We start from the raw sequence: 12,414 nt of genomic DNA, 5'->3' as shown, positions 1-12,414 counted from the left end.
AAGACTGGCTGGGACTGGCCAGGACATAAGCCAGGGTCAAGTCAGGGAAGCAGTGCCTCTGCACTGCGGGCCAAGGAGGGGAGCCCCGCCAACGGTGTCCAACATTCCCACGTGTCACGGACCGGATGACAGGACAGAGGACTCCCGGTGAGCAGCCACGGTAACACAGGGTGCCCAGAGCCTCCTCAGAGCTGCCTGGGGTTGCGAGGGAGGTCTCTAGCTGGGGTGGAGGTAGGGTTGCAAAATGGCAACCCATGCAGGCCGGTCCCCAGCAGCCAGTCTTCCAGAGGAAGGAATCTGTGCCCTCATATTGCCTGTCTGCCCACCAACCCGTGGCCCCAGAGGGACCGAAGATCAAGGTGAGGTCAGACAGCTTCTCTCAAGGCAGGTTAAAGATGGAACAGTCAGAGCAGAGATCACACACAGGACACTCTTTGCGGACAAAGCAGCTCCTCTGGCTCCACGTGGCCTGGGACACAGGATCCAAGACCCCGAGAGACGCCAAGAGAAGCATCACCCCAAAAGGCAGAGCAGGGGAGGGAAGCCGGGGAGGGTGCTGCGGAGCCAAGCTCACAGTGCAGAGGAGACTGGGCAGGGCTGGAGGCAGCTCCTAGAGGTCAGGGCGGCCAGGCAGCCACAGCGCTGTCAGGTGGAATCCTGAACAGGCCTGCAGGGCCCAGGGTGCGGGGTGCCTGCCGAGGGGAGGGGCGTCTTGTGCCGAAGTGGGGGCACAGCGTGGAGGGAGGGAGGGTTTTCAGGACAAGAAGGAGACAGTGAGCCCCTCCACCCTGCCTGCCTTGAGCCGGGCCTGGACTGTCCCCTCAGCGCTGGGCGCCTGCCTACCAGGGGGGGAGGGGAGGAGTGGGCGCCGCGGGCCGGCGGTCCCCCAACGGCTAAGGGGGAGGGCGACCCCCCACAGCTTCCGGCAGCGGGGGAGGGGCGACTCCGGGAAGGTTCCAGAAGGCCCCGCCCATCCCCCAGGACAGTTCAGCAAGGAGGACAGAGCGCCACCTCCGGGGAGGTTCCAAAGAGCCAATGGCTACTCCCGCGGGCAAGTTCCACAAGGTAGGTCAGGGAGGCCTGGCAGAAGGGCGCCACAGGGTGGAGACAGGCGAGCCCCACGGAAGGTTCCAGAAGGTGGGGCTGGTGGGGCGCTCCTAGAGCCTAGTGCCGGGACGGCGCTGCCACTCTCCGCGGTGCTGGCTTTGCCCTGTGCGGTCGGGGTTCCGGGCGTTGGGGTGGTAGGACTGCTCACCCTGGTCTGTTTGGATTCTTGGCCCCCCACCTGCGTCTGGGGGTGCTTTCATCCTGCAGCCTCCTCTCCATGGACTTTTCTTCATTCTGTGAACCCCGGGATTCTAGAAACCCTCCTCACCTCCTTATTGTGGCCAGCCCGCGTGCTCCAATCTATCAACCTCTGTGTTCCCCAAAACCAGTCCCTTGCGTCCTGGTGAAGTGTCATCCAGAACGCCCGCTTCTACCTGAGATGCTGCCAAGGTTTCCATTTTCCGGGGATCCTTGAGCCTCTCACCTTAACCCTGTGGCCCGGGTCCTTTTGTGCTGCTGTTCTGTATTCGTAGGGCCCCTGGACGTCGCTCTTCTTCTTCTTCTTCTTCTTCTTCTTCTTCTTCTTCTTCTTCTTCTTCTTCTTCTTCTTCTTCTTCTTCTTCTTCTTCTTCTTCTTCTTCTTCTTCTTCTTCTTCTTCTTCTTCTTCTTCCTCTCCTCCTCCTCCTCCTCCTCCTCCTCCTCCTCCCCCTCCCCCTTCCCCTCCCCCTCCTCCCCCTCCCCCTCCCTTCCTCCTCCTCTCCCCCCCACCCCCCACCCCGATCCTGGGTACCGGCTCCACCACACACATGAGCTTCCTCACTACCCAGGGCCAACCTCACGCCACCTTGGTCCTCGATCTCCCAAGCTTGGGGGTGTTGGCAGCTGCCTGGACATCGTCTCCCTGTTGCTTCCTGGTACTTTATGTGGATCAATTCCTGACTGTCTTCAAATGGGAAGTGGAAACCCTGCATTTCCCACCTCTGCTCTCTGTTTGAATTATGCCCAAGGGTCCCTCCTTTTCCTTTCCGGTCCCTTTATGACTGCTTAGACCACCTTTGAGTCTCTCCATTTTTATCACCACTCCATCTAAAATAGGTGTCATTTCTGTTGAGAATCTTCCAAAGGACCCTTATTATTTGAAAATGTCTCTTCAATTATGGCCCAGAGGATGTTCTCCTTTCTAGTTTGTTTCCCTTTGATGAATGATATCTGATGTAAAGTCCTATAGTGAGTGAGAAAAGTTACCCTCAAGCTTCCTAATTTGCTTTCTCCTCTGAAACCGCCATCCTCTTACCTTGGTGCAAGTTCCACAAAAAAAATTGGCCTAGAAGTCTACAGGTGACCTCACACCACCTGCCTTCCATTTTACAGCCTCCTGTGCTTCGGGTACTGCTTGTCCTAGTCCTGCTGTCTGGAGATGTTGTAAATGCACCCTTCCATCGTCCCTATGATCTTGTAGCATTTCTGCTATGAACATTTTCTGGTCAGCAGTTTTGGTCACATGTTCTCACTTGGCCTTTACTCTTCAAGTGTATGTTCACTCCTGGAGAACGCCGAGCTCCCATGTGAATTCCGTCTTTCTTCCCTCATTTGCAGCTGTTGCTCTTCTTTTGGTTCCCTCTTTTTCATTGTTTGCTTGAGATGATGACTTTCACTTTCGATGCTGCTATAGAAGGGTTCACTTTGGTTTTCCTGTGGCTGCCTCTCAGATGTTCACTTCTTACTTTTTTTTCTTTCTCTCTGAGAGCCTTCGCCCTGTTGATTTTTGAGGCCAGTGTTGGTATCTTGCACTAGCTGGGCAGGGAGCGACAGCCCTCCTGCCTCTTCTTTTCCAGATTGTAATCATTCTTTTTTATTTTCTTCTTTCTGGGATTTTGTGTTTTCTAATTTTCTCCTTTACAGCACCAAGTTGTCTGTTAATACATTCAAGTGAATTTTAAATTACCATATTTTTTTCTGTGGCAGAACATTTGTTGATTCCCATGATAGGTTCCATTTTGCAGTGGAGGAGGGCTCCAGAGGTAGGGAAGAGGGGGGAGGGAAGACTTCCTGTGCTTGTTGCTTGGGGAATGAAGCTAGGCAGAAAGGCCATGCCCTCTCTGAATAGCTGTGGATCTCTTTGCTCTAGGCTGTTCCTGTAGGACTGATGCTTCCCTTTGCCTTACTCCTTGTCATGGAGCTCCCAGGGATGGAAGCCAATGTCACTGAGGCTCAGTCTCAATGTGAGTATCATCCCAAGACTCTCACTGTCTTTGAATTTGAATTCACCTGGAGTTGATCAGGGTCACTGGATGTCTTGGGTAGAAATTGGATCACCCTATCCAGATGGAGTATGTATTGTCACTGTAATCAGGGACCTCAAGGTCAGGTTGGAGTGTGTTCACTAGCAGTCAAAGGGACAAGAAGGGGAAGGGTTTCACCAGAAGAGCTGCAGATCAAGAGACCTGAGGGGGAGTCTGGAGATGGCACTTCCTGGTCAGAGACAGAGAAGAGGGTAGAGTCCTGAGAGATCTAGAAGAATGCCAGGCTCTCAGGAGTGGCCAGCCATCCTTGGAGGAGTGATCCTTGGGTGGAGAGCTCAGCAGTCCCACATGTGGCTTCCTGGGGCATCCCCAAACCAGTCTTGAGAGTGAGTAGAGTTCCCGTTTGGATCTCATTTTGCTTTGAGGAACTGGTCATATTGTAACTAGAAATGTGCTGAGGACTGAGCAGAGCAGGCTTGGGGGTGTGGTTGGGGATAGAAGGAAAAAGGCAGCTGGTAGAGGAGAACGGAGGGGGCTGGTGATTGGTTAAAGGTACACTGAAGAAGAAACCCAGTGCCTGTTTTCTTCTCTCAGGGACCTTTAATGTGGAATGCTTTGATTGTGAACTCATAAATACCTTCGCCTGTCATGTTAAGAGACGATGTGTTTATGCGTTTAGACGGTGTATGACAGTCTCCATTCGTAAGTATCTCTTTGTCCTTTTGACTCATTGTGGGAAAGTCACTCTACCTGAGCAATTTTAGGGACCAGGGTCAGTCTATTTTTCTCTCTGTGTTCAACATTACCACTCCTTTTGGTATGTTGCAAACTGAGCATGTTCACCAACAGTTGGTGAGGTCTCTTGATAATCGACTTGTAGGACTTCATTGGCAAGGCAAGAGGTGGATCTACACATCTTTGCTGTCTCCACTGGGTGGGAATATTGCTAGACTCGGGCCTCGTATCTTCATAGTCAGGTGTATAGACACAATGGAAAATCTAAGTGATTTCTTGTTTCCCATTTGACTTTTAGTTAGGTGTTCCTGGAGGGAGCATTCAACAGGCTAGGTCTTGGCAATGGGAGTAGCTGAACATCTCAGAGCAATGCCTGTCACACAAAGATGACATGACCAAGTGACACGGCAGGACAGAGCCTGAGTTCCAAAGTTCACTTGCTACCTACTCTGAAGTCATTACTACTTGAGAGAGATGTTCTTCTCTCTAGAGGCCCTCTCTGATGAGCCCAAAGACTTCCTTGAATCTTGACATTCATGATCAGAGGCCCAGTGGCCCATCTAGCACTCTTGGCATGGCAAGCAGAACAATTGGTGCACAGGGGTAGGCCTTATCTGGGGCCCTGAGGAGAATCCTTCTCCTACCTTTGGTTATCCACCATGTGTGCTTTTGCAGTTTCCCATGGCATTCTGTTTCCCAAGTTTTGTTGCAAAAAGGAAAAAAGAACCCTGTGATTGCCCCTTCCTCATAGCACCCAGTGCCATCACCCTGCGGGTATCATTTTGATTTGGTACACCTGAAGAAAGGTGTGATTCTGCTGTGTCCCAGCAGGGAGCCAGTGATGGTGGACTTCTGTGGTTTTCCAGTTGTCATTACGGAATTACTGCCCTTGCATGAACCTGGGAGACATTTTTACAACAATGTGCATTCCTGTTTGGCTCCAGGTTATAGTTAACATAAGAGTTAACCGACTAGTACTAGGGTGTTTCAGATGAAAGTATCTGTATAAACACCCTGTCAACCACCAGGGAAAGAGGAATAGCAATGAAGGCCACAGTAGGGGTTTCCTGAAGGATGTCTCAGGTGGAACTCACTCAGTTGACTCTGAGTGACTAAGGCCAATAGGTGATCCCTCTAATGAAAGTGAACACATGAGTTGTGGAGTGGGACATTAAGTCTGTGCTGGGGAGTTTGGGGTTAAGGGCCCATCAGCATTTGCATGTTGGTGCAAGAGCTTGGAATACCAGGTGGAGGGTGTTGTGATTTAGAACTCAAATGTTCCCCACAAAGTCTTGTGTATTCAGAAATGGGGCTTGATAGGTGATTGGATTGTGGGGATGCTGCGCTCATCAGTGGATTAACCCTTTGTTGAGTCTGTGGTCAGATGTGCTGGTGGGAGGTTTAGGCTTGATGGGAGGTAGGATGTGATGGGAGGTGAGTCACCAAGGGCATCTGGAAGGTCATATTATTTTTCCCCGCTCCTCCTTTCTCTGTGTTCCGGGTGGCCATGGGTGAAGCAGGTTTCTGCTGCCATGTCCTCCTACTGTACCATTTCTGCTGCCTTACAGCCAACCAACCGCAGAATACAGTCACTGAATCTGAGCCAAAATAACATTCTCCTGCTTTAAGTTGCAGGCATTGGCTGTGTTGTTTCAGTGATGGCAGAGTGACTGATACAGAGGGATAAGGAAGGTAGTTAACCTCAAAGGGTTTTACCAGCTGCAGGAAAGCAGCAAAAGGGCACATTACTATGGTCACTCCTATGCAACATCTGTGGGATTGCTCATGTCTGGAACCAAAATACAAGTTAATTTCTAGTCTTCCTGTAGTGTCTAGGGCTCCAGAGTTCTTAAGACAGTATGGTGAACTACACACAGCTTTGTAACAAGGTATCAAAACACCACTTTGGAATGGCTAGTGGCAGGTTAAATATGGCTGTATGGATAGAAATATCTTTAAAAGTGGCTCTTGGAGCAGTCACGCCATCTTGTGGATCTGGACATTCTCCTCAGTCAACAGTTCTAGTGATGTACTTTTGGAACATTTGGAAATGCAGAATGTGCGCATGGAAATAGTTTTGGTTGAATGTGCTATGGTGTTCACAAGTAGGAGATGTGGAATCAGTAACTTTCATGTGTCCCTTTTAGGTGTGAGCCCTCGTGAGCTACTGGTTTTCAAGAACTGTACTTGGAACTGCACATTTGTATATACAGCCCTACAGCCACCTGAAACTCCAAGACAAAAGTTGAAAACGAATAGTTTCTATTTTACTCATTGTTGTAATGGCATGGGATGCAATGATGCAGGACCTACTAATGTAGAGAGGGACATAGAGGACGCTGTATTGGAGGATGAGGTAATAAGTGAGAGTGTACGTTTGATGGCATCAGCATTTTTCCTGATTTTTGCTTCCATTGTTGCCACCAATACACTGATGAGAGAAACCCTCCTTGGAGGAGTCTGATAGCCTTCCCTTTCCTCAGACCAGTTTTACATTCCATTGTCCCCTTGAGACACTTCCAGTCTCCCAGCTTAACCATGTATGTTGCACTGTAAGTGTGGAATAAAGTCATTGTTGAAACCATTCATGAACAATTGTTTTCTTCCATGTACTCGACCAGTGACACTGGCATTTCTCTTCTTTCCTTTACTGCGCACTCAAGTCACTGTGTGCTTTCATTACACAAACTGCCTTTTCTCTTTCAGACATCATGGGTTGCATATTCATTGTGCAAATGTGTCAAAATTATCTTGCTATTTTAGGGTTCAGAGGTTATTTTAATGACAAGTGGCAAAATGGCCATGGTGCTAGCCTCCATTCTGCTCAATAGTGAGGTCCCAGCTCCCTCAGACCAGAGCCACCTGGGATCACCTAAGGTTCTGTCCTTTCCAATTCTCAGATCAAGCTGAAGGAAGCTGGCACAGTTCCTTGGGCCTGACCAGTACCCTGTGGGCTCAGACAGTTCTGCAGGAACTACAGCTTTCCATCCAGTGACACCTTCCTTCATGGAAGCCACAGGAGCTATCACGGGGAGGGATCCCTTGTTTATTTGGTGTGAATTGATTTGGGACCAGAAATCTTTAGCCTGCTTTTTGCAAAGTGGGTAGGCAATGGTTTCTCACCAGCAGGAGGGTAAGTGTTTTCCAGTAGTTGCTATCTCACTCTGAATCTAGCCACTCAGGTGGGTGTGAAGTGGCCCCTCCTGATTGCTTTGATGTGCATTTCCCTTATGCTTATTGATACATAAGCATACATTGGACATCTTTGTATGTGCTATTGTTTTTCTGTTTATTTTATTGTAATCACCTGCTACTTTTAAAATTGGGTTCTCTTTTTATGAATGAAGTGTAAGAGTACTTTGTGCACTGAAAACATAAGTCTTTTCTCAGACAAACAATTTGCACACTTAGTATGTGGGCTGACTTTCGCCTTTTTCAGACTGTATTTCGAAGCACAGTTGTTGGGAAGTTTCATGAGTTGCAAATCATTTTCTGTTGTTCAATTACTTTGCCGCAACCACAGTCATGAAGATTGACTACCTGTATTCTCTCGTTGATCCTGCACATTTTGTGCCCTTATGTTTAGATCTCTGGCTTAATGCACCGCGGAGGGCGCCGGCAGCACCGTCCTGGCACTAGGCTCTAGGAGCGCCCCACCAGCCCCACCTTCTGGAACCTTCCGTGGGGCTCGCCTGTCTCCACCCTGTGGCGCCCTTCTGCCAGGCCTCCCTGACCTACCTTGTGGAACTTGCCCGCGGGAGTAGCCATTGGCTCTTTGGAACCTCCCCGGAGGTGGCGCTCTGTCCTCCTTGCTGAACTGTCCTGGGGGATGGGCGGGGCCTTCTGGAACCTTCCCGGAGTCGCCCCTCCCCCGCTGCCGGAAGCTGTGGGGGGTCGCCCTCCCCCTTAGCCGTTGGGGGACCGCCGGCCCGCGGCGCCCACTCCTCCCCTCCCCCCCTGGTAGGCAGGCGCCCAGCGCTGAGGGGACAGTCCAGGCCCGGCTCAAGGCAGGCAGGGTGGAGGGGCTCACTGTCTCCTTCTTGTCCTGAAAACCCTCCCTCCCTCCACGCTGTGCCCCCACTTCGGCACAAGACGCCCCTCCCCTCGGCAGGCACCCCGCACCCTGGGCCCTGCAGGCCTGTTCAGGATTCCACCTGACAGCGCTGTGGCTGCCTGGCCGCCCTGACCTCTAGGAGCTGCCTCCAGCCCTGCCCAGTCTCCTCTGCACTGTGAGCTTGGCTCCGCAGCACCCTCCCCGGCTTCCCTCCCCTGCTCTGCCTTTTGGGGTGATGCTTCTCTTGGCGTCTCTCGGGGTCTTGGATCCTGTGTCCCAGGCCACGTGGAGCCAGAGGAGCTGCTTTGTCCGCAAAGAGTGTCCTGTGTGTGATCTCTGCTCTGACTGTTCCATCTTTAACCTGCCTTGAGAGAAGCTGTCTGACCTCACCTTGATCTTCGGTCCCTCTGGGGCCACGGGTTGGTGGGCAGACAGGCAATATGAGGGCACAGATTCCTTCCTCTGGAAGACTGGCTGCTGGGGACCGGCCTGCATGGGTTGCCATTTTGCAACCCTACCTCCACCCCAGCTAGAGACCTCCCTCGCAACCCCAGGCAGCTCTGAGGAGGCTCTGGGCACCCTGTGTTACCGTGGCTGCTCACCGGGAGTCCTCTGTCCTGTCATCCGGTCCGTGACACGTGGGAATGTTGGACACCGTTGGCGGGGCTCCCCTCCTTGGCCCGCAGTGCAGAGGCACTGCTTCCCTGACTTGACCCTGGCTTATGTCCTGGCCAGTCCCAGCCAGTCTTCTTTTTTAAATTTTATTTCAAGAAAGACTAAACAAAACAGAAAATGGATAGAAATAATACATACGTTCGAAGAAAAAATAAACAGTAAGAAACCACTAGTTGACGTTTGCATACTGTCCTCTTACAAAGAGTTGTTCAAGCTACAAAAGTGAGACATGTAAAGTGGGAATTCAGACAGCGAGACTGCAAACAGTTCTGCTCAACTATCCAACAAAAACTTAGCAATATGGTTATCAATCCTATACACTTAAGCATACATGCAGTTATCCATAGCTTCATTTATGTTGAGATTGAACAAACTAAAGCAGGCTAAAATCATTCTGAACAAAAAAAACAGTATTGCTGGATTTCACATCATGGCACTCTGGGATCAGCACTGGGTACAGTAGTGACTTTTTAAAAAAATTTATTTAAAGAAAGACAAAACAAAACAGAAAAGGGGTAGAAATCACACATACTTTCAAAGAAAAAGATAAACAGTAAGAAATCACTAGTTGATGATTGCAGATCATCCTCTTACAAATAGTTATTCAAGATGCTAAAGTGGAGCATATAAAGTGGGGATTCACACAGTGACACTGCAACCAGTTCTGTTCAACTATCCAACAAAAACTTAGAAATATGGTTATCAATCCTATACACTTAAGCATACATGCAGTTATCCATAGCTTCATTTATGTTGAGATTGAACAAACTAAAGCAGGCTAAAATCATTCTGAACAAAAAATAACAGTATTGCTGGATTTCACATCATGACACTCTGGGATCAGCACTGGGTACAGTAGTGACTTTTTAAAAAAATTTATTTAAAGAAAGACAAAACAAAACAGAAAAGGGGTAGAAATCACACATACTTTCAAAGAAAAAGATAAACAGTAAGAAATCACTAGTTGATGATTGCAGATCATCCTCTTACAAATAGTTATTCAAGATACTAAAGTGGAGCATATAAAGTGGGGATTCACACAGTGACACTGCAACCAGTTCTGTTCAACTATCCAACAAAAACTTAGAAATATGGTTATCAATCCTATACACTGAAACATACATGCAGTTATCCATCTCCTCAATTATGTTGAGATTGAACAAACCCAAGCAGGCTAATATCACTCTGAACAAAGAATAATACTATTGCTGGTTTGATACCCGTTATGACACTCCAGGATCAGCACTTGGTACTTTAGCGTGTCTTTTTCTTCAAAGTATTTGTTCATTTCATCATGTGTCAAAAGATCAGTTCTCATAAAATATTTATAGGTTCTACACATGCATGAGTCTTTTTTAATTGATGTTTAAAGAGAAATAAAAAAAAGCAAAACCGTAAAAGGGTACAAGCAATACGGAATTTCAAAAAAATAAGCAGTAAGAAAGCACTAGTTAACAGATTACATATTGTCATCTTAGAAATAGTTGTTCAAGTTACAAAATTAAAACATACAAAGTGGACATTCAAATAGTGAGACTGCAAACAGTTCTGTTCAATGATCCAACAAAACTCAGTAATATGGTTATCTATCTTACACACTTAAATATACACGCAGTTATATCCTTTAGAGCACTTTCTTTTCCTCTATTTTTTACAAAAACAATTACACATTTTGGGTTTTATTACTCCCACAGTTCTTATGAGTTTTTTTGAAGAGAATAAAACCAAATGTGACAAAACGAAACGGACTCAGTCAAAACAAAAGGATGGACATAGTACATGATGTGAAAACAGAATACCAGGTGATCAACAATGGTTACCATTATGCCTCTTGCTACCTGAAAAAGTGTTGCCTATATCATCAGGTATACTAAAACTGAGCAAAACAGTACAGAACAAAACCAATAAAACTTAAACATTGGAGACCTTACAGGACTTCAAAAGAAGATACTAGTCAAACCAGAATGGGCATCATAGTAAATCTTATTGCCTTCAAAGTAGTTGCCTATACCCTCAAACTTGATACTATCAAACAAAACAGAATAGATTAAAATCAGTCAATATAAGATGGTGAGAGCAATACAGGGGTTCAAATCAGGTTAATAAGAAAACAAAAAAGTTACTATACTATATCCTGCTATTTTTTAATTTATTTTTTCCCTTAATTAAAAAAATAATTTAAAAAAAGGGGAGATTGAGATAAAAGAGGACATAACAACACAACAACACGGGTGAGAACAGAACAATTTAAGCGACACTGTGTTTCACTGCCACATAACCTGACATAATAGTAGTTACCATAGTGTCTCTTGCCTTGAAATATTTGAGTATAACTTCAGCATCAAACATATCAAGACAGTGTGAAACCATTCAATAGAATGAAAGTATTACAGGGCATTTAGAACCAGCTAAAAGAAAATGAACAATGGTTTCTATATTATTTCTTTGCCTATAAAAATTTTTGTTTATACTATCACATATAATAAAACCCAATAAGATACAATATGATAAAACCAATGGAGACAGAAGAACAACAGCTTGATGGGACTTCAAAACAGGATGATATTAGATCAGCACTAGCTATTAAGATGTCTTGTTTTCTTCAAAATAGATGTTCATGCTATCACAGACAATAAAATCAAACAACCCAGAATAAAACCATTCCAATTAACGAGTGAAAACACTATAAGGCTTCAAAGCAATATAATGGGGAATCATGATTACCACATAGTTTTATATATTTGAATCATTTCTTACAATAGGGAAACTATTCGGTATTAATACATGTGAGTTTGATTTATTACACTTAGGAGTACGGTCTCAAGCTGCATCTATTTATTTATAAGTATCTCAATGAGATCCTTCTTTATAGCTGAGTAGTACTCCATGGTATAAAAATACCACAACTTCTTTGTCCATTCCTCAGTTAATGGACACTTAGGTAGTTTCCAAGATCTGGCAATTACAAATTGTGCCGCTATGAACATGGGTGCACATATATCACTGTGGTATGATGCTTTCAGTTCTTCTGGGAATATGCATAGAAGTAGAATAGCTAGAACAAATGGGACTTCCAATCCCAGCTTTTTGAGAAATCCCGAGGCTGACCTCCAAAATGGTTGCACCAGTCTACACTCCCTCCAACAGTGCAGGAGAGTTGCTTTTGCCCCACAGCCTCTCCAGCATTTGTTGTTGGTAGTTTTCTTGATCCTGGCCATTCTTTCAGGAGTGAGATGAAACCTTGAAGGCATAGGAGTAGGTAGAGCAATCCTGAACAGGAATCAAACCACATGGGAAATACTTCCCAGAATCAGTAACTGGGATCATGTCTTATTAAAAAGTTTATGCACGTAAAAAAAAAAAATCTCCAGCATAGTGAAAAGAAAACCCACAAAGTGGGAAAAAATCTTAGTGAACTGTTCCTCCGACAAAGGACTTCTGTCTAAAACATATAAAGAATTAAAAAAAATCAGACCCCCAAAATTCAAAGATCCAATCCAAAAATGGGCATCTGAGATGAATACACAATTCTCAGATGAAGAAATACAAATGGCAAATAAACACATGAAAAAATGTTCATCGTCATTAGTCATTAGAGAAATGCAAATTAAATCATGCATGAGTCTTAACATGTATTTCTATCCTTTCTATATTAGAGG

The 12,414-nt window shown here is 46.4% G+C and overlaps 1 protein-coding gene across 1 annotated transcript; it reads left to right on the top strand.

Annotated features, from left to right (window-relative positions):
• Positions 1-944: 944 nt before the first annotated feature.
• Positions 945-6,571, top strand: Gml (glycosylphosphatidylinositol anchored molecule like). Its single transcript, XM_063231368.1, has 4 exons — positions 945-1,065; positions 3,177-3,270; positions 3,886-3,993; positions 6,174-6,571. Exons 1-4 carry the CDS (start codon positions 1,036-1,038, stop codon positions 6,488-6,490), a joined length of 549 nt encoding a protein of 182 aa, XP_063087438.1. The 5' UTR covers positions 945-1,035; the 3' UTR covers positions 6,491-6,571.
• The last annotated feature ends 5,843 nt before the right edge of the window (positions 6,572-12,414 follow it).

Source organism: Cavia porcellus, unplaced genomic scaffold, assembly GCF_034190915.1.
Source record: "Cavia porcellus strain 051 isolate PalLab524CR breed Dunkin Hartley unplaced genomic scaffold, mCavPor4.1 scaffold_19, whole genome shotgun sequence".
In the NCBI taxonomy this organism is placed as follows: Eukaryota; Metazoa; Chordata; class Mammalia; order Rodentia; family Caviidae; genus Cavia; species Cavia porcellus.
The sequence above is the reverse complement of the archived record's forward strand: the minus strand, read 5'-3'. Positions and strand labels throughout refer to the sequence as shown.

Bases quoted from the DNA above. Each gene is read 5' to 3' on its own strand.
- Gml (XM_063231368.1), top strand. From the start codon at position 1,036: ATGGCTACTCCCGCGGGCAAGTTCCACAAG. The intron at 3,271-3,885 runs GTGAGTATCATC...TTCTTCTCTCAG, and splicing joins CACTGAGGCTCAGTCTCAAT to GGACCTTTAATGTGGAATGC. The intron at 3,994-6,173 runs GTAAGTATCTCT...TGTCCCTTTTAG, and splicing joins GTGTATGACAGTCTCCATTC to GTGTGAGCCCTCGTGAGCTA.